General features: G+C 45.7%; 1 protein-coding gene across 2 annotated transcripts in view; it reads left to right on the top strand.

Annotated features, from left to right (window-relative positions):
- The first annotated feature begins 448 nt into the window (after window positions 1-448).
- Window positions 449-21,986, top strand: part of LOC147617539 (histone-lysine N-methyltransferase ASHR1-like) — a 144,779-nt gene continuing 123,241 nt past the window's right edge. For both annotated transcript variants that reach the window (XM_086775812.1, XM_086775811.1), the window contains exons 1-2: window positions 449-758; window positions 826-985. In XM_086775812.1, the coding sequence (XP_086631938.1) occupies window positions 499-758; window positions 826-985 (420 nt within the window). In that variant the 5' untranslated portion in view covers window positions 449-498. The remainder of the gene's footprint in view (window positions 759-825; window positions 986-21,986) is intronic.

Below are 21,986 nucleotides of genomic sequence, written 5' to 3'. Positions count from 1 at the left end.
TCTTCTTCCTAGATCAGCTCCCCATATATGCATTTAAAATACAAAAAAAGCAAGTAAGAGAACAAAATTGATGTGAAAAAAAAGCAAAGGAGAAATAATATTTAATAGTGTAAGATTTTTTTTTAGAGCTACCAATCAAAACAAGGAGAGGTTGGTTTTTCCTTCAAAGTTGTGCAAATCTAAAAATCTGTGAGACTGAAATCCTAAAAATCTTGGTCATTAATTTCAAGACTGCTTTTCCAAAAAAATTGAGCCGTGAAAAATACATTAAAAATTGGGTTTTTTATAGCATTGATATTATTTAAGTACTTTTTAATGGGAAACAGTTTTCTCAAATTTGAGCCGTGAAAAAGAATTTAAGTCTTTTTTAATTAAAGAAGAATTAAACATATGTGTTGAACATACACGTGTCATAAAGAAGAATTAAATGTACTATATATATTACTATAGAGCAAGTGCAGTACCCAGCGGGTTAAAAATCAAAGACGCAGCTTAGTGATGGAAGACGGCCTCTCTCACCTCTGTCTGGACTCCGGCCCTCCTCTCGAGGGCGTTCAGTCACCAACATCACCACTTACTGATGAAGCCAGGAAGAAGCGGAAGAAGAAGAAGAAGAGTAAGAGCAAGGGCAGCTCCTCCGCCTCCCTTCACGTGCTAGCCAGCAACACTTCTCTCCCGTCTCAGGGGTGCGTGGAGGCCCACTACCCTTGGAAGATAGTAACCAGGCCCCGACGTGGTCGATGCGCCATCGCCACCAGGTACGAAACACCATACGGCGCTTATCTTCCTGACTCCTTTTCACTTATGAAAGTGGCACTTTTGTAGGGAAATAAAGGCTGGGGAGCTGGTCATATCAGAACAGGCCTTAGCTTTTGTCTTACGTTCCACGTATCGGACAGCGGCTTGCCATGCTTGCTGTAAAGATTTATCAGAGACCTCACCCGAGGTTCAATGTGACAAATGCAAATACACAATGTTTTGTGAGGTACGGCTGCCCTCTCAACACACACACTCTCTCTCTCTTATCTGTCTGTCTGTCTGTCTGTCTGTCTGTCTCTCTCTCTCTCTCTCTCTCACACGCAGACCCCCACACACACTTGTAAAAAGCTATATTCTATTGCTTCACTGTTCAAAGGAAGCCGCCGTCATTGAAGAACACACAAAAGTTAAAAACAGTCGAAGAACAAAGCCAACTGGCCATCATCGATCTGATGCGGATGGATGCTGTCAAACAAACACTGACGAAAGGATTGATGAAAGAAGTAATCGCGTGCAATCCTTACGGAATGAAAAACCAACTGATTTCTTGCATGCCATATTGTCCACAAAGCCCAATATCTAGTCTTGATTAGAAAGGGTCATGCATGTTCCAATCTAGAAAGCCACCTTTCAAAAACCAAAAAAAATATAGAGAAGGAATACCCTAGGAATCTGAGTTTAAGAGAATGTGAATTTGTCGAAGGAGTATTCTTACCAGTAGGTGGTACTATTGGACTCATGTCCTGGTCGGAAATCTTTTTCATTCTAGACAATGATTACATTCCAATACTTTAAACATTTTTCGTGAAGTGAAAAGATTGCGGGTGGGCTTGGGACCATTCTTTTGAGGTTAATGGAGTGTTTATGCACAGGATCCTGACTCCAGTAACCACATGATCTTCCGTTATTAGGGATGTAGCATCCAATTCCTACTTTCCATTGATGAGGCTACCACTAAGGAAGTTGCTATACAATCGATCATATTTCAATAATGTACATGGAAATTTCATCTCGAAAGAGAGTACACCAATTAAATCAACTTTTGGTCTCTAGACTAGACCAAAGAAGATGCATCACTGTTTCCTTTATGCAACGACAAGAAGGGCATTTCTGTTGGCCAAGTATGTTGTTGCTGACAGATAGTAAGGGTTGGCACAGCACACACTCACACACAGTGAAGCAAGTACACATTGTGTGACTATTAGGCCCAAAAGGGATGGCAAACGGGCCCAAAAGGGGTGGCAAATAGGGCCCAAAAAGGCCCTCAATAAGGGCCCAAAAAGGCCCTCAATAAGGGCCCAAGAAGACCCTCATTAAAGGCCTAAAATGGCTTTTTGTCGAGGTTGGACAGGCTGCCCGACAGGGCCAACCAACCTGGCTTTGTGGGGGGCCAGCGCTATATAAAGCTCGTTGCCCCTCATTCATCAATTGACATCATCAGCAATGTGGCCCTCTGCACCATCTTCATCCAAGATCTTGCATCGGTGCTTTGTCCTTGATTCAGCATTGGCGCTTTGCTCTTGTGCAGCCACAACAGCTCACCTTCTACACCTTTGGCATCACGACTTTCCTTTTTGAGCCTACTAGACTTCACTTCCGGAGGATGATACACGCCTACAGCCAATGTGCCAATACTGGAACTTGGTATCGAGCCTTATTTGGAGAGTCCTAGTGCCCAATCTAGCCGACAGCCTGGACTTCGATTTGGGTCATTCTCTTAGGGAGGACAGGTACCTTCATGGTCGCCTGGAGATCCATTGTCATCAACTTGATCGGAGACCGTGTCAGGTTTGTATGTACCATTGAGTGCCTAATACTACCTGGGTGTACCACTGCAGCACAGGTTCAGTATGTAGTACCAACTACTACCCATGATCCTGGAGAGATGTGAGCGTGAATAGAGGAGGGTCTAGGGTAGCATACGCTGTCAGACTACTGGTGTACAAGGAGGTAACACTGTTTTCTCTTCTGGTTTACCTTCTATTTTTGCTTCTAATGTGTGTTGAAATATTGCACTACCTCAAGCACAAAACCCTTCCACCTAACCCATTTTTCTTCCTGCTGGCATTGGCATGCAGCCATTACCGACTGCACCTCCACAGGGACCTGCGTACGCATTTTACCCAACATAGGGATCTCTTGGCACTATGCCCACCGGCACTGTGTCGCCACCCAGCATTCTGGGGTATCATGTAGTTTATCAACCCATCACAGGCACTATACCCGTATGAGCTCGTGTGCCTATCCAAGGATTTGTGCCTCAGCCAAGTGCCCAACCTTATATTTCATCTTATGGAGTACTCTAGCTAGGTCCTTCACCTATGTTGGGTATTAGTGGTTATTCTGGAGTGACACCTAACTCTCTACTCTCCGAATATGGGTACCAGCCATCTTGGACCCCACCATCTCCTTTCCTCCATGTATCTATGGCCAAAAATGCTTTTACAGAAAAGACTCGTTTTAATGGGTCTAATTACACCACCTGGGCTAACCTTATGGAATATGTCTTACAGATTATTTGGAGGCTATGCAGCTTCCGTCAAGTTAAGCAGAAGGGGATGTAACATGCATCCCGCACTTGGATGCCATGTAGACATATCTGTACAGAAGGTGCAGGACCTGGGATGGTGAACTGGTCCCATGTGAGCCCAGTCCGGGACGAGTCAGCCAGGGATCCATCCCAGTCGTCCGAGGTCAGGTGTGCATTGTCCTGCAGAGGAGTCCAAGGTTTCGTGTGCACTGTCCTGCACACGAAACAGTGCCAGTCCGCGCTGTGAGTCTCCCTCTGGAATGATGTCAGTGGTTCTGTGTATCTGGTATGGTACCGGATGCCAAATCATTGAGTAGTTAGTTAGGGCTTGCTTTTAGAACAAGGGGCCAGCCCATAGGGCTACCCCGGGTCTTTGTGTGGGCATGGAGATAGTGTGAAACCACCCCTATGAGGGCTAGGAAGGCCTTGGCTGAACCCACCAGCCATGGAGGGGCTGTAGGATAGCCCTTGGGGCAGGCTAAGGGCAAACATTCAAGAGATGTAGCCTTTGTGTGGCTGTAGGGCAGGTATGGGGGCAGCCCATACAGGCTGCCCAGCCCCCAGACTGTTTGCAAATCAGTGCCCAGCCCATGTAGAAGCATGCGCATGATACCCAGCCAACAAGGGAAAGAAGCGCTGGAATTTATTTGATTTTTTCAGCATTAAATGTTGAAGTACTCAGTTGTGGGACATTTATTGCTGGCTGCCTGAATTAATGCTGGCCGACTGCTGTTGATAGAGTAGTATAAATAGTGAGCCAACAATCCCATTAGTTCATCTCATTTCTCACCAAGAGCTTAAGCAAAAAAGGGCTAGACAAGCCAAGAAGGTGCTAAGTAAAGGGGTGAAGGACTGCAGGTCAAGGGCAGGGATTTTCTCAGCCAAGAAAGGTCAAGGATTTCTATATTTTCTTTTCAGATTCACATCATTCTAATAAAGCAAATACACCATCCGTGGTGGGGGCCTACAGAGGGTATTTGGGACCCAATACTGTGTCCTCTCTCTCTCTCTCTCTCTCTCTCTCTCTCTCTCTCTTGCACATCTTCATTCAGTTTGTGCGTTAATTTCGTCGCGAAAAGAGTGCTGATTTCTTAGCATTGAAGTTACCGATCTTCTTCGAAGCTTCTACATGTTACATTTGGAGACATTTGGGATGATTGAGTGCCATCCAATTTCTCGTCTGATGGATCCTAACTCCAAGATCTCCCATGATGATCCCTCTCCTCTCCCCTCTTCGAGGACAGTACACAGTACCAGAGGCTTGTTGGTTCTCTTACTTATTTGACTTACACTAGGCTCGGCATTTCTTACGGTGTCAGTGTTCTCAGTCGGTTTTCTTCTGCTTCTCGACATTCTCATTGGCAAGCCGCTCTGAGGGTTCTCTGATACTTATCTGGTACCTTGGACTATGGTCTCTCTTTCAGAGGAGGCACTGAGCTTGTTGGATACTGTGATAAGTATGAGAGAACCCTTAGAGCGGCCTGCCAATGAGAATGTGGAGGAGCGAAAGAAAATTGATTGAGAACACTGACACTGCAAGAAATGGGCAGGTGATCAGGATACTCGACGATCCACTTGTGGTTATTGCTTTACTCTTGGTTCCGGTCTTATTTCCTGGAGATCCAAGAAGCAGAATACAGTTTCATTATCTTCTATTGAGGCTGAGTACCGTGTTTGTCTGGATACATGTTGTGAGCTGTTATGGTTGTTCGAGATGTTGAACAATCTTGATGTACTCTCGGATTATCCAGTCCGTATTCTCATTCATAGCCAGAGTGCCTGAGCGTTGGCCCGAACTTCATCCTCCCATGGTAGGACCGAGGTCCACTTTCACTTCGTTCATGAGCTAGTGGCCGACGGCATCATTTCACTGGAGTATTGTCCTTCTTAGGACAACCTTGCTAATCTCTTCACCAAACCTCTTCCTCGAGATACTATTGATCAACTCCTTACTTGTATGGGAGTCGGGCCCGCGTGTTGGAGCTGAGAGGAGGTGTTGGACATGTCATGACTCATTGTAACGTGCAGAAGCTCTGGGGGTCTTCTTTCAGCCCTAAACACTCTTGAAAACCTTCTGATGCAAAAACGCACCATCTGATGCAAAAACGCAGGTAGAGAGAGAGTAGAGAGAGAGAGAGAGAAGTGCTGGAAATTCAGTATATACTATGGTACAAAAAGGGTACATATCTGCAGCCCTTGGCTGCCTTCTTGAAAAGGTGGTAAAACACCCAAAATTCTGCCCTAGACTAGGACTCAAACCCCTAGTGGGCTGAATGATTGAAACAATGAGCACTTGGGCCTTTTTATATGGGTCTTTGACCCCCTTTATGCTGGCCGACTGCTGGTCGGCTAGTTCCATGTCCATACTAATATTCAGCGCTGCCCGACTGATGATAAACTTGTCCATGATGCGCCTGATGCTGCCCATGTCCTCTGATTCAGCCGACTGGTTCTGTGAGCAGTCGACAGCATCCCTTTGGTTCTTCTCCAAGCCTTGCTTCAGTCTACACTGCAAAGGTGCTCTGTGCTCTGTGCTCCATCATCCTGGTTCTTCTACTGGGTTCATACTCTTTATCTGGTTGCCTTTTCTGGATCTAGCCCTGAGAATGTCCATGGCATCTGTGATGCACATGACATCCCCCTCTGCTAAACTTGATGACGGGAATCCAACCTGCTCTTGGATGACTGTCATCATCCCAATCCTGTCCCGAAGTCCCTCTGTCATCATCCATCCCTGGCAAACCTTTTTCTCTGAAATCCCGGCGTGTTCTCCAAACCACTGTCTCTGATGAAGATCTATGCATCTGGTCTTCCTCTAGTCCACAATCCATTCCTGCCCTGACTCTGAACACCGTCTTGGTCTTCATTCCTGGAACTGATTCTGGCACTCTCACATCACCCTTGGAGGATCAACCTCCCTTGGGACCGTTACTTGAGAACCTATCTGGCTCACGGAACTGCCATCCCCATCTGGCACTGTGGAACACCACCAACAGACCTCCTGGGAGTTCTTCCCGCTCTGTGTTCTTGCCTTGGGCTTCGAATCCGTGTACTTTCCTGTACCTTGGACATGTACACCATCATATGGGACTGATTCAGTATTTAGCTTGGCTGAGCCTGATGCTCTGATACCAATGTAACGTGCGGAAGCTCTGGGGGTCTTCTTTCAGCCCTAAACACTCTTGAAAACCTTCTGATGCAAAAACGCACCATCTGATGCAAAAACGCAGGTAGAGAGAGAGTAGAGAGAGAGAGAGAGAAGTGCTGGAAATTCAGTATATATTATGGTACAAAAAGGGTACATATCTGCAGCCCTTGGCTGCCTTCTTGAAAAGGTGGTAAAACACCCAAAATTCTGCCCTAGACTAGGACTCCTAATGACTCAAACCCCTAGTGGGCTGAATGATTGAAACAATGAGCACTTGGGCCTTTTTATATGGGTCTTTGACCCCCTTTATGCTGGCCGACTGCTGCCAGTTCCATGTCCATACTAATATTCAGCGCTGCCCGCCGACTGATGATAAACTTGTCCATGATGCGCCTGATGCTGCCCATGTCCTCTGATTCAGCCGACTGGTTCTGTGAGCAGCCGACAGCATCCCTTTGGTTCTTCTCCAAGCCTTGCTTCAGTCTACACTGCAAAGGTGCTCTGTGCTCTGTGCTCTGTGCTCCATCATCCTGGTTCTTCTACTGGGTTCATACTCTTTATCTGGTTGCCTTTTCTGGATCTAGCCCTGAGAATGTCCATGGCATCTGTGATGCACATGACACTCATCTTCAACCCATTTTACTCCATTCATGCCACTTTTTATCCAGATATTTATCTAATATAATTAGGGATTTTTCCCATATTTTTTCAACTATTTTAGGCATTTTTATCAGTTGTGGACATTTGTCCTCAGCTCTATAGGCCGATTGGCTCTACAGATATCTATATAAGCATGGACATCGTTCATTCATAATTCATTCAATACATTTCAGATCTTGGTTGTCTACTTTCTGTTGTTTGATCTCTACTTGTTTCCGCTTCATATTCACGTATTCTCATAAAATATTCCTTTAATTGCTGCACTTATTTCCATGCTTATCCCTTACTGCTGGCCTTCACATTGGCGCTTGGCCTTGACCGAGTCCCCTGTTGGTTGCCGACTATTGTTTGGAGGCTGCCGATGTTAGCATATATTATCTCCTGTTGGTGGCTTTTCTGGTGTTTACGGGGGCCATTTCTATGCTCATGCATTCTCCATATTTTTCCCCACATTTTCCCCCTATTTTATGGGCCTTTGATGTTGGTTGCCCACCCATTTTATGGAGTTTTCAGGTCGTGTAGGACATTGGGAGACAATCGGCCAGCTCATATTGGAGTATATATATTTGCTGTCCTCTTCCTCATTTATCATTCATTCTTTGATCATGCTTGTTGATCACTTTGGTGAGCACCTTTAGCCCTCTGTGTACGGAGTCCACTCCTCGCCTACTCTCTTTTCTTGAGATTAGTGCATCAATGTTTTTGCTGTTTTCTCTCATCTCTCTCTCTCTCTCTCGGAGCTTCAGCATTTTTGTCATTCATCTACATCTTTCCGTTGCCCTCTGACATGGTATTAGAGCCGAGAGACCTCTAGATCTGGAATCGCTGATTGGAGGCTGATTGGTGCTGATTTTTTATGTTTTCACGCAAACTTGGTGGCTGTCCGTAGTGTTTCAAACGTGCGTTTTCTTCTGTGGAGCGGAAGATCTGCGTTTCTTTCTCCTCTCCACTCTTTCTTTCGCGCCCACCCTCCCACAAGTGCAGAGAGCAGCTCTTGGTCTGTTTCGGTGGCTGCGTTTTTCAGAGGGGGTACATCATGGGACTCATCCAACCCCAGGCAGTTCAGATACCCACTCTTCCAACTTTTCCTTCAGATGCCAAGCTGGATGGAACAAACTACGACATCGGGAAAGTCATGGTGGAAGCAGTCTTGGAGACTTATAATCTTCTGGAGTTCATCACTCGACCGGTCCTTTGGCCCAACTTGCAGAGGATGAGGATATGAGGGATGCTCTTGCACACGTAGCTGCTCTATGGGATCGGCTTAATGCTGGTGCTCGGTCATTCATTCTTCTCAACTCTCAACTCTCAACTCTTAGTCATTGCTCACATCAAACGGGATACCCATGCACATGTTGCTTGGAAGAGACTCTCCGCCATCTACGACTGGAAGACAGCCATGAAGAGAGTTTTTGTGGGGCTTCAAATTTTGAAGCTTTCACCCACTGGCTCTACTTCCATGCGGGATCACATCAACAAAGTGGAGTCATTGCAATTTGAGATTTTTGGGTGCGGGAAGGAGATTTCCACTGAGGATATGGCGATGCGGCTGCTTGCTCAGTTGTCCCCGAAATATGAGAGTTTCTATTCTTCACTTCTTACCTCAGGATGGATGGAAACCATTACGTAGGATGAGATGGTGCTTGTTGTCCTTGATGTGCTTCTTCATAAGAAGAAGGCTCTTTTGAATTCCATGTGCTGTCATGGACCCCTACTACTAACAATCAAGTGCTTATGCGGCATCTGTAGGCATATGCTCACTTATGGTAGTGCTATGTGTGAACAGGGCTTAACCAAGGGCACTTTTTCCCATGTGGTTTTTCCCCTTGGATATCAAGTGTGAAAGGACACTCTACATATAATATTTTGTACTTCTATATTATATGGATGTGGCACACATGCAAGGGTTGACTTGCATTTTGTGGCTACCACACTTTTGGCTCTCTCTCTCTCTCCCCCTCTCATTTTCTGTGTGTGAGCTTCTCTATCTTGCACCTAACCCTAATGTGCAGGTTTGTGTGTGTGAGTGTGTGAGTCCAACACCAACAATTGGTATAAGAGCTTACTGTGGAATTCCGTCGGCGAATTTCCGTCGAAAACTCAGCCCAGTCGGCCGCCGCCGCTCAGCCTGGTCGGCTGCGATAGTGGTCAGCTCTCCGCCGCCGCCCAGCCCTGCCGGCGCTCTTACTACGCAGAGAGCCGCCACCGCCCAGCCCGGCCGGCTGCGATACTGGGCAGGTCTCCGCCGCCGCCAGGTCCTTCGCGCAGCTGCGCTTGCTTGCGCCGCATCTGCCTAGCTCGTCGCTCTGTGTGCCGCCGCCGCCCCGTCCGTCGACTCTGCGTGCTCTGACGGCTCCGCCTCCCTGTCCGTCGTCTCTGTGCTGCTGCTCTGGCGGCTCCCTGTCACGACATCTTCACCTGCGCGCCTGACTGTTGGTACTCAAACGCCTCTGCACACCTATGCCACTCTTCTCCGCCTCTGTGTGCTCCCCAACTGACGCCTGCAATACACGTACCATCCGTACTGTCCTCGCCTACAGGTTGAAACAAAGGAGACTTTTCAAATAACTGCCGCTTGAGCACCACTAAGGGCTGCATAGTTGACACCTTCTACATGAAATCCTGCAAGCACTATGTTTAACCACCGTCCAATAGGACATGGAGTGTGTTCTCAAGTTAAGGATCCTTTCCTTGGCAGTGATTAGAGGCTTGGAAGGGCGAGATCAAATTTATGCTCTCCATTATGCAACAATTTGAGTGGCATGAAGATATGGGAGTACAATTTGGCAAAATGTCAATGAGAGATCCAAGCACAAGTTGTAGCCGAGACAATGACAGAGCTCGTGGATAGTCACTAAAGAGGAATGTTCACTTGATGTTGAGACTCGGTAGCAGGGAGTTTCCCGCCATGCCCGCAAGCTTCCACAATCGGAAGTGGCACATGAGACCATTTCTCTAAGTAGGTGGGTGAAGGACCCTGAAGAAGAGGTGCCGATGTTCGTGGCGGTGGAGTCAGAGCTAGCACAAGTTTTATTCAGTACAACTTGTATTCTTTGAAGACTGGCAGGTGCTTGAGATGCCTATGTGAGAGCTCAAGGGTTTCTCCGAATCCTATATGGAGGAGGGTAAGACAAGCATGGTCGCTGTTCCTCATTCAATTCTCGAAGATCTTAAGGAGAGCCTCACTGGGTGGAGGATGAGGTTATCAGTGATGCAGTGGTTTCAAAGGTAGTAGCTCAAGTAGCAATTCTAAAGCCTACCATTAGACGAGACCCGAAGACCTCGAGGATCGGTGGAGCAAGGGTGCATGTCAACAGTAAAAAAAGCAAATAAAGATTGTCGTATAATAATCCATGCAGTTCGGTAGGAAAGCAGAAACAAAGATTATCGTATAATAATCCATGCTTAAGAATGGGAAGTAACCTCATGAGGTGAACCGGGAACAATTGGTGAGAATAGCCTTTTCCAATGACGGAACAGGATCGTAACCAACTGCTTATCGGGGTGGGGTTTGGGACGGTCCCGACTGCATACTTATCGGTCTGGCTGCATACTTATCGGCACTGCCGAATGGCTTCTCGCATACTTATATAGCGTTGCATGTAGTGGCTTAACCCGAAAGGAACTTCGATTCGCCAAGCTTTGCCCTTGTCTTAATACCAAAAGCAGGCTTACTCTATGCTGTTGAGTTACGCCTTGAGGCCCGTAGACATTTTGGTTCGAAATACGGGCCTTCGTTCGTTTCGCCAACAACAAAGTTCTTCGAACTTTAACCTTCTTGCCGCACATGCTTTGGTGCATCATGTGCCCTAGTGCTCCAAGTTTAGCAGGAGGGATTGTCATGTGCATTACATCTATGATGCGACCATAGTTGCAATGAAACGCGTTTCATTGTATTTGTATGAAACGAAACGTTTCATAAACGTTTGAAACATGTTTCTTTCATTTCACTTGGGAAGATATACGAAATCAGCGTTTTTCTCATCCAGAGCCCGTTTTTTGAAAAAATGCCTACATGCGCCTATGAAACAATTTGAAGGGAGCTCCTACCTTGCACAAATCAGCCCCTACCAGCTCCGCCCGCACTTCCTAGGTTCTGTGCCTGCCATCTCTTAGGTTGGTTGTGCTGATATGTGCCTTTTTTTCTTCGATTTTGCAACAAAACATAGATTTTGAAATTTGGGGATTTTCATGCCAGGGTGCCAATCTAGCCCTGCCTTTGTTAAGATGCCTCGCACTAAGGATGCCATGTGGGTCCATGTCATTCTTGTATCTAAATATGGTGGTTTAGCCACACAAAAGTGGAAATGCAATTTTTGTGGGGTTTGCTCAGGAGGGTCCATAATCCGTGTTAAGGCCCATTTCATAGGTTGGGGAAGGCATTGGTGCATGCAAACTTGTGCCTGCAAACATTGGTAGGACGCGGTTGTGGGCCTATGCCTGAAGATATTGGGGCTAGTGACGATACAAGTGATGCATCAAAGAGAACACGGTTGGGTTCAGAGGAAGATGCACAGTGCCAAGCAGGATTCGGGGGTGCTGGTAGTTCCACTCCCACAGCATCATGAACCCCTTTGTCCATAGCACCCAGAGCCTCTTTAAAGAGAGCAAGCATTCAAGCAAGCATGCAAAAGTAGGCAATTAAAGATGCAACTAGGGAACTCACTAGGCTTTTCATCCAATGCGCTTTTTCTTTTCACATTGTGCGCACATCACGATGGAAAAAGGCCATAAGGGCAATTAGCCCCATTGGATGTGAGTGGGAGGGACCCTCCTATGAGACCTTGTGCACTAAAGAGCTCATAAGAGAGCAACAAGCGGTGGAGGTGGAGATGGAGCCATTAAAAGCCACTTGGAGCAAGTATGGTTGCACATTGTTATGTGATGGGTGGTCAGATATACGCGAGAGGAATGTGTACAATATTTTGGTGTCCTTTTGCTAGGGCACTATGTTTTTGCGTGCCATTGATGCATCTATTCTTGGGACAGTGGTGACAGGAGAGTTTATATTATCACACCTCCACGAGGCTATCATGGAGATAGGCCCACAAAACATAGTGCATGTGGTCACTGACAATGGTAGCAGTTGTCTCTCTATGGGATGGATGCTAGAGGATGAGTTCCCGCAGATTGTATGGACTCCATGTGCATCCCATAGCCTAGACTTGCTCATTGAAGATCTTGCCAAGATTAGGTGGATTGGTGAAGTTTGTTACCAAGAGGCCCAAGGTCTCGGCAATGTTTCGTGCCAATAGTGACCTTGAGCTTTTGAAGCCCTCACAAACCAGGTTTGCATATATGTTCATTGTGGTTGAGAGGGTAGTGAGAGTTCGACAGGGACTCATGCGCACAATGGTCTGTCAAGAGTAGATGAGTTGGGAGGACCATGAGCACCCGAAGGCAGTTGCTTTTGCACGCAGAGTGATGCAAGGTCGTCGGTGGAAGGAGGCATAGGCTTTATTGAGTGCTCTTCAACCAATCTATAGTGTTCTTCGCATCACTGACATGGAGGGTAACACTCTTGGACTCTTGTATGAGTTCATGGACCAGATTGGAGAGGCTCTTAACCGATGCACTCTCTTGACAGATGAGAGGTACTGAACTTCCAACTAGTTGCCTTCTTGTTGTAACTTTTATCGTAGGCTTTAGCTAAGAGCTTTGATCATTCATGGCTAATTTTTAGGGTTGAGGACATTCGACGGGTTTGGAATGATCGGTGGGATTGGTTCCATAGACCAATCCACGCAGTTGCCCACATATTGCACCCTCTTTGGCATAGTGAGGCGCAGTATATTAATGAAGAGTTGGAAGATGGAGGACAAGATTACATTCAGAAATGGACAAGAGGAGATGTGTGTTAGATATCATCCCCTTCTTGCAGGCTTCCTGTTTGTTGTCCTATTTTAGCCTCTAGGGCTGACCATGTTAGCTAGAGGGGTTGGTCACCCCTCAAATATGTTTTCCCATATTATTCCCCATTTTATGGAGTCTTGGGTATTTTTCCCTAGTCGTGGAGGACTTTTTCCCTAGTCGGCTGCCTTCATATGGGCATATATATAGCTGGCTTGCCTCCCTCATTCTTCACTGCTTGCTTAGCATTCTTTGCTGCAGTCCCTCACAGACGAGGTTTTCTCCCCTCTTGCTCGGGACATGTATTCCTTTGGATGATGATATTGAGAGCAGGTTCTCACCTGTGTTTCCTCTCTCTCTCTCTCTCTGTCTCTCTCTCTCTTCTGTGTTTCCACTTTCCCTTCTTCCGTTGCACATTCTATCATGGTATCAGAGTGCCGGTGATCTTCAGTGTTGCATGTTCCCTCCTCTCCCTCCTGTGTTTTTTTGTGTTTTCAGCAAGGTGGACAGATTTGCGGTTTTTTTCTCAGAAGTGCTACTGGTCGCCTGCCTCTTCTAGGTGTTTTTTCTCCGCAGCCCGTGGTCATCCATAGCCGGTTTGACCTTGTGAGACTTCCTTCACACCTGTTTTTTGCACTGTTTTCAGGGCAGCAGCACCCAGTTTGCTGCGTTTTTCTACAGGTGGCTGTCTACAGCAGATTGCAGCAGTTCTCAGTATTCATACCCCCCCTTAGTGCTGGTCGCCTGTTTTGTACAGGCCAGCAGTAGCATATTTGTTGCGTTTTTCTCTTCTACAGGTTTCTGATGCTATTTGCTGATCTAAGGACTTGATGGTACCATATATCTTTTGCTTTTCTAGATTCAGCCCTATCTACCTCTGTGTTTTCAGATTTGCAGCCATAGTTGCTGCGTTTTTCTGAATAGATCTTGCTGGTAGCTCTACCTTCACTTGGGCTTCGTCTGTTGGACCCGAAGGTACCTTCTCTTCAGTGTTTTTCCTCATAGGAGGTGTGCACACTGGTTGGCCTGAATTTTCAGGTTTGTATCCCCTGTTTGGCTGTGTTTTCTTCTCGAGTGGACACAGATCACTTGTAGAGGGGGTTTCTTGTTTGGATTGTGGCTTTGGAGGTAGTTTGGTACTTGAGGAGGATATTGAATTTTTGATTTCAGTCAGTGTTTTGCTGATTTTGGAGCATCTATACCTGTGTTTTGTTCCTGGCCTACACAGTTACCTAGTTTCTTCATGTTCCTTGCCTTCTGTTGGTGGTGGAGTGCTGTTTTTTGCTGGACAGCAGTGTTTTACTTCCCAAAGGAGTTTTCTAGACTCAGAGGGGGCCCTTCTCCAGCTACTTCACTTGAGGATCAGTTTCGGGAGCTGTTTTGTTTCTGTGGAGACTTTCTTCTGGGACAGGAGTTTACAGATTTTGGAGGAGAGCAGTGATCTTTTCAGAGATCCTGAGCAGAGTTTATTTTGTTCGAGCCTGTGTTCTTTGCAGTGTTTTCAGAACAAGGAGGGTGTTTTGCCCTTGAGGTGTGATCCTTTCACATGGATCATTTATTTGTTGCTAATTCTTGGGATCTGCGTCTACTTATGGAATAGTCTTCTGCTATCAGTGATGCTTTTGAGGACTTTGTTACCACTGCAGTTTATATTCCTGCTTCCCTTTCTCATTGTGAGGAGTCTACCTCTGCCTCTCTTTGTGATGCTTTTGAGGATGCCCCTCCCCCTGCCAGTTCGATAGGTTTATTGTTTTGGAGGATGGTTTTTTGGACGCAGTGGGATGCTTTGGATTTTTGGTTGCTAACCGTGCCTGGGGCACAGTGGTACTTCGAGAGTTTCTTGGATTTGGATCAGAATTAGGTTGGGCTCGTACCAGTCCGACGATATCTTTTTTCAGAGGGGGATGTGGAGTCCTTTCACCTTGCGATGCCCACCTATGTGGCGTGTACTTATGTACAACATTGGGCAACTCATGGTACGGAGTTTGAGCAGATGGACCCCATCTTTTCTACAGAGTCTTTGCATCTTGCGATGCCGATCTTTTCAGAGGACGCTTTTGTACAGCATTTGGCTATTCCTCTTTTTGCATTTAAAAATTATGCATAAAAATAAGATTTATCTTGGTACAGAGTTGGAGCAGATTGACTCTTTCTTTTGAGGGTTCCAGTGAGGAGCAACTTGCTTTTCCCAAGATTGATTATATACAAGATCTGATCTTGGTTGGTTATGAGGTTTTTCATACCTACTCCAGGTTGGATACACGACATTCGACTTCAGGGAGTGTTCTTACACTTGGGTTTGGAACCATTATTTGGAGCAGCATGTCGCAGCCTATATGTTTGTTTTCTTCGAGAGGAGCGGTGTACTTGGCAGCTTGTTCTGTTGCTTTTGTAGCTGAGTTGTTGAGGAGTTTGCTTGTGGAGCTTTCTTGGTACCCATTTCTGCAGTCTTTCATCTTTGATCGAGGACGGCGTCTCTGGCTTCTTGGAGTTCACTCAGCATCCGGTGCTGAGAGGGGGTGTTAGACATCATCCCCTTCTTGGTGGCTTCCTGTTTGGTATCCTATTTTAGCCTCTAGGACTGACCATGTTAGCTAGAGGGGCTGGTCACCCCTCACATATGTTTTTCCATATTATTTCCCATTTTATGGAGTCTTAGGAATTTTTCCCTAGTCGTGCAGGACGTTTTCCCTAGTTGGCTGCCTTCATATGGGCATATATATAGCTGGTTTGCCTCCCTCATTCTGCACTGCTTGCTTAGCATTGTTTGCTGCAGTCCCACATACGAGGTTTTCTCCCCTCTTGCTCGGGACATGTATGCCTTTGGATGATGATATTGAGAGCAGGTTCTCACTTGTGTTTTCTCTCCATCTCTTTTTTTTTCGTGAAATGGTGTTTTATATTATATGTAAAAAATGTACATCAGCCACATGGCTCACACAGAACCTATGGCCCCAAAAACCCCCACAAAAGATCCTCTAAAGCATCATGACCATGCAAACCTGTACACTAATAAGAAAGCCTCCTTGCCAAATAAGCATCCAAAATAAAAGCATCAAAGATGAGCCAGCCGAGCCGTCATAGACCATAACGAAATAACATCTGCGTCCAGTAGCTGGGCTGAGAGAAGAGAAGAAAACTGCCAAAGCAGCAAACCGCGGATACGTAGAATGTGCCCATGTATTCCAGACAAGGAATCAAAGATGAACACCCATTCTGTGTAGTCCAAATATGCCAAAGTCCTGTCCATCTAAGGAAATGGAATATCACAAGGTGACTATCCGAAGTAATGACTTGAGGACAAATCCCAAATATCCACTGATGAGCCGAAACAATAGACCTCTCTACTGCCTCCCAAATGCGAGAGACAAAAGACCAAATCTGACGGGCCACTGGACAACTCATGAAACAGATGCATAACTGTTTCAGTGCATGTTGTGCAGAAGAAGCAAGAGGCCAATGTAATTTTACGACGGCTGAGCTGATCCCATGTAGGTAACCCTTCCACCAACATCCTCTAAATGAAAACCTTACCTTGGTAAGGGAGTTTAGACTGCCAACCACGCATAAGAGTTTTCTGCCACCATGATTTAGACTTGTGCAATCCCCACACCTTATTGGCCTTGGCTGAAACCCAATCTTTCTCTGATACGAGCTTATGATAGACCTGGTTAGCTGAAAGTGATATCAAGTCACCAGATTTACATAGTGTCCAATCAAGCCAAGGCTGATCTGCAGATGGCCGAGGTAATGGAGTAAAAGGCTCAACTGCATGCATGATGTCAACCCATAGTGGCTGAAATGTCCGAGGAACCTCAAAGTGCTACCAAATACGACGAAACGAATATGGCCTGTCACGACCAGGTATCACAGCATCTCGGATTCTAACCAAGCCTAACCTGACCATGCGGTTGAGTCGTATGCGTGAAGCATCTCTGTCTGGCCAAACAATGACACGCGACTCCACAAATGTTTCGAACTGCAAAGAGTTCAAAAGTAGTCTTTCATGACCAGGATCCCACCGAACCAATAGTAGAACTTCATGCCAAGAAAGGAGAATATACGATAAAATGTGAGATGAGCGAATACGAACAGGATGAGCCGCATTCACAATGTCCCACCATGAAGCCTGCACACGTGTCTGTCCATGTGACAATCCCTCCAACTCAATCAAGTCATGAGCCATGAATACCCAAGGCTGCTCCTGCAAACACACATCGTGAAAAAGCGCCCACCTACGCGCCACCATATGCAAGCGGACATCCAGTAAAGGAGCCCCATCCATTCTTTTGGGCGTCGTAATGTGATTCCAAGCTATCCATGTTTGACCCATAATATTTCCTTGCCTCTTCCACAGCATAAACCGAATGGGAGCAACCAAACGGAGAAGAGATTTGTGCGTCCAAGGTAGCAAAGGCAAAAAATAGGAAATCATGCTAAGCATAATAACCTGAGCTACCTTAACCCTCACGTGCATAGGCCACCCTTGAGCTTTCCAATATACAAATTTATCCGAGATCCGAGCAGAAATCCAAGCAAGAAGCGCTTGGGGGTCCACATCCACACCCACCGGATACCCAAGATGACGAACAATGTCTCTTGTATGCACCACACGGCCTTGCCACCCTAATGCCTCAAGATCAAATTCCGTGCATACAATGAGGGCTGATTTTGTTGAATTTATTTTCAGCCCAGAAGCCAATGCAAAATTATTCCAAGCTTCCATTGCTCGATCTATATTGGCTTTTTCGGCCCTGAGAAACATAAAAGTGTCATCCGCAAGGGCTTGAGCAACCAATTGCTTGCCATGAGGGAGATGCAAACCAACCACTTCACCATGCGATGCCATAGCATCTAGGCGAGATAACATAGGATGAGAGGCAATGGCAAAGAAAAGAGGGCTAAGAGGACAGCCCTGCTGGAGAGAACGGGTGAGAGAAATACCATCCGAAAGTCCTCCATTGAGCATAATCCGCGTGATAGAGCCAGAGCCAAGTAAATGCACCAAATTAGCCATTTTGGGACCAAAGCCCATGGCTGTCATTAACTGAGAAAGGAAAGACCAGCTGACATGATCAAAAGCTTTTTCAAGATCCAGCTGCACCATCACAATCTCTTGCTTCTTTGCCTTGGCATAATCCACTCCAATTTGAACATTAAGAATATTATGCAAAATATTCTTGCCATGCACAAATCCATATTGATATGGATGAATAAGAGTAGGAAGCACCTTCTGCAAGCGATTGGCAAAAATCTTTGTAAAGATTTTATACATAATACCCATAAGTGAGATCGGGCGCCATTGAGCCAAAGAAGTAGGCGAAGGGACTTTGGGCAACAAACGAAGTATGCCCAACTTCCAATCGGCAGGTATATATCCCTCATCCCAAACCCTTTGACAAATAAGCGCCAAAGGCTCTGCAAGCTGATCAACATATTTTCGAAAAAACTCATTTGTCAAACTATCCCAACCAGGGCTCTTTCCCATGGGAAGTTTGGAGAGAACAGCTTCCACTTTCCCTTGAGTAACAAGAGCATCAAGCTGAACCGCCACATCAGGGTCAACTTGATATTGTACTTAGTCAAACAATGACTCCCTTGCAGCCAGGACAGCCGGCGAGAAATCCTCTCGAGGGGCAAGCAAATCTTCATAAAACCTGATGCAATGCTGAATAACCTCAGAAGGTTGAGTAACAAGGTTGCCTTGGGCATCCATCAGCCTAACAATATTCTCACGCATATGTTTTTGATGCAACTTATCATAGAAGCGATGAGATTGACAGTTAGCATCCCGCAAAGCATCAAGACGTGCAAGTAGTTTAAAGCGAACATATTGTGCTTCCTGCACCCTAGATAGCTCCTTATATTGTGCTTCCTGCACCCTAGATAGCTCCTTTTTCAGCCATTCTATGGTATCCACAACTTCAGCATCCATAGAGTCAGTAAACATGAACGCCTGCAAGCCCTTTAAAAGCGACTCAAGAAGAGCCACATGCTGTTTTTGTATAGAGGCATTAGCAAGACCATAATGCCGCGCTAATTTCCGAGTGTTGTTAAGGAACACTGGCCAAGCATGATAATCAGCCATGGACACTCTTGTGGAGAAATGTCGTATCAACTGACGCATATAAACATCAAAAACTTCATGCTCCCAAAAAGTGTGATTTAAGCGCAAAGGCAAGCGTCCCAACAAGCCTTTATATGCATCCACAGGATGATAGACCATTTCAAACACAAGCGGCCAATGATCCGAGAAAACGTGTTGCTGATCAACCATCATAGTAAGAACCTCTGGCAAAAAGAGATCTTGATGTAAAATATACATCCTATCCAATCTAGCATAAGTGCCCTGAAACTGTTGTGAGGCATAAGTGTAACCCCTGTCATCTACAAGCAACCAAGACCACAACGTGGCTTGCTCCCTGGAGACACACATATTAAAGTCTCCCATCACAAAGCCAAGATGAGAGATTGAAAGAGCACACAAGTCATTCCACAGCAAACGGCGTGCACGAGCATTATTTGGAGCATACACCCCTAACAACCATAAAGGCGTATCATCCCAAACAATCTGTATCACTAGAAATCTTCCATGAACATCTTGAATCACAAGAGAAGGCTGAAACTGCGAACGAACAGCAAACATAACACCTGACTGCGAAGCAGGATGTCCGCTGTAGAAAACATGAAACCCCTTATATACATAGGCTTTGCCAGCCAACTTATGCTGCTTATGTTCAACTGCACACAAAACATCACCTACAAACCCTAATTCAGCAGCTGCAAATCCTAAATCAGTAGCTGCAAACCCTAGAAACCCTAAGAGCAGAGCCTGAAAACCCTATAACAGCAAAAGGAAACCCCAAAACGACTGCTGTAAACTGTAAAACAGCAGCAAAATCTACGTTCAAAACCCTAAAACAGCAGATTTCGAAGAAGAGGAAACCCTAAAACAGCAGCCCAAATCTGTTCGAAACCCTAAAACAGCAGCTCTACTGAAGACGAAACCCTAAAACATGTACAGGAAACCCTAAAACAGCAGCCCAAATCTGTTCGAAACCCTAAAAGAGCAGCCAATTTTTGTTCAAAACCCTAAAACAGCAGCTCTACTGTAGACAAAACCCTAAAGACAGCTCCTCCCTTCAATCCAGACATTGTATCAGATCCACCATGATGTAACTTTTGGTCTCATAGGTCATTATGGCCTTTTGAAGACGTTAATATAACATTTCATTTCATTTCATTTCTCTCTCTCTCTTTCTCTCTCTCATAATGGTTGGTTGATTTCTCTCTCTCCTCCTCCTCTCTCTCTCTCTCTCTCTCTCTCTCTCTCTCTCTCTCCTGTGTTTCCACTTTCCCTTCTTCCGTTGCACATTCTATCAATGTGGAGCTCATGAGACGCTTGGAGGATGAGCGGCTAGTGTATCGGAATGCAAGCCACACATTTGGTAGATAGACTGCATGCATGCGAGAGAGACAGCTTTAGCCAGTCTCATGGTGGGATAAGTATGGGATTAGTAGTCCTCACTTGGTGAGTACAACTCTAAAAGACAAGTGTATTATTTACATAGTACATTGATCAATGATGATTATACTTGGTACTTACAAAGTTTTTGTATTTTAATGGCAGAAACGCCTCGCCATTCAAGTCTTCTCACAAGATTGCAGTTCAGGTCTTGTTGACGAGTGCGGCAGTTGAGGCAACATCGTCCTCTTCTGAGAGTGATGTTGAGTCTACCGAGGAGACTACTGATGAGGACATCGAGGATGTTGAGGATTGAGTGCCTCGACTCCAAATTGAGAACTCTAGTCTTTGGGGCTATCAAGCTCCTCTAGTTTACTGTTTGTCATGCATGATTGCATCTATCAGCATGCTTTACTTTGTGTATTTCAGACTTCAGTTTACTTTTTTTGTATCAGTTCAGGATTCAAACTTTTTGTGATCACTTTGAGTGCCATTATTGAGTAGTTGCCATTATTGATGATGGAATCCAGATCTTGATTCTTGATGTTGCCAGTTTATTTATGCCAATTGGTCAGTGGCTCAGTTGGGTGCCCATTGTAACTGGTTTCCGAGATTCTTTAGTTTTAGCTTGTAAACATGTTTTAATGTGTAAATGATGCATGTTTAATATTGTTTTGCAGGGAAGGCAACATATTTTTAACATACTATAAACTTGTATATAAATTCTGGGGCCTGTACCCCCCCCTTTTTGTATGAAACGTTTTTGAAACTTCTGGGAAATGAAAGAAATGTTTATGAAACACGTTTCATGGCAACTATGGATGCGACATGGACATTATTCTTATCATCACTCCCGCCTTTTAGGTAAAGATTAGGGGCTCATGGAGGAATCTTGGGCAGCCGGACACCGAACAACTAGGCACCCATGGTTGGGACAAGTGTGGACAGCTTGGCACACCATTTCGTAGTTGTTGAGGGGCAGCGAACTAGCTGACCAGCCTTTAGCCACTATATAAGGGCAATTGAGGGTCATAGTAGAGCATCTCCTGTAGACGGTGGAGGAGGTGGGATCGAGGTACGGTTTCAAAAACTTTGCGGAAATCCACAAAGCAACAATAATTCCTTTGCTGTCATGCCTTGCCCTCGATGATGGCACAAAGGGTAAAGATGTGATCAAGGGTAGGCCATAGAGTTTGGCCTATGTGTGGCCAATCATGATTGGGTTTGTAGTTATTAAGATTAAGTGGATCTCTGGCTTTGAGGATGGGGGTGAGGGTGAGTGGACCAAGAGGGTGGAAATCCTTCACAAATGGCTCTATTGAGCATATAGGTTAGTAGGGGTGTGAGGGTATCATTGGCATGTGAGAGATACTCGGTAGTGAGTCCTTGGTGATCTTGAGCCCGGCCATTACGTAGTCTATAGATAGCCTGGTGGACCGTACCGTTTGTGAAGAAGGTGGAGGTGGTGGGGCGGGGATTTGGAGGTGGGGGCAGAGGTGGCTGATCGTTACAACCCCACGGATCTTCTAAGAGGGGTGTAGGCCGTATGTTCACATCTGCAAACCTCCCCCGAG

This window comes from Cibotium barometz, chromosome 36 (assembly GCF_041138505.1).
Source record: "Cibotium barometz isolate CiBa-2024 chromosome 36, ASM4113850v1, whole genome shotgun sequence".
Classification (NCBI taxonomy): Eukaryota; Viridiplantae; Streptophyta; class Polypodiopsida; order Cyatheales; family Cibotiaceae; genus Cibotium; species Cibotium barometz.
This window is presented reverse-complemented; position numbering and strand designations above follow the sequence as displayed.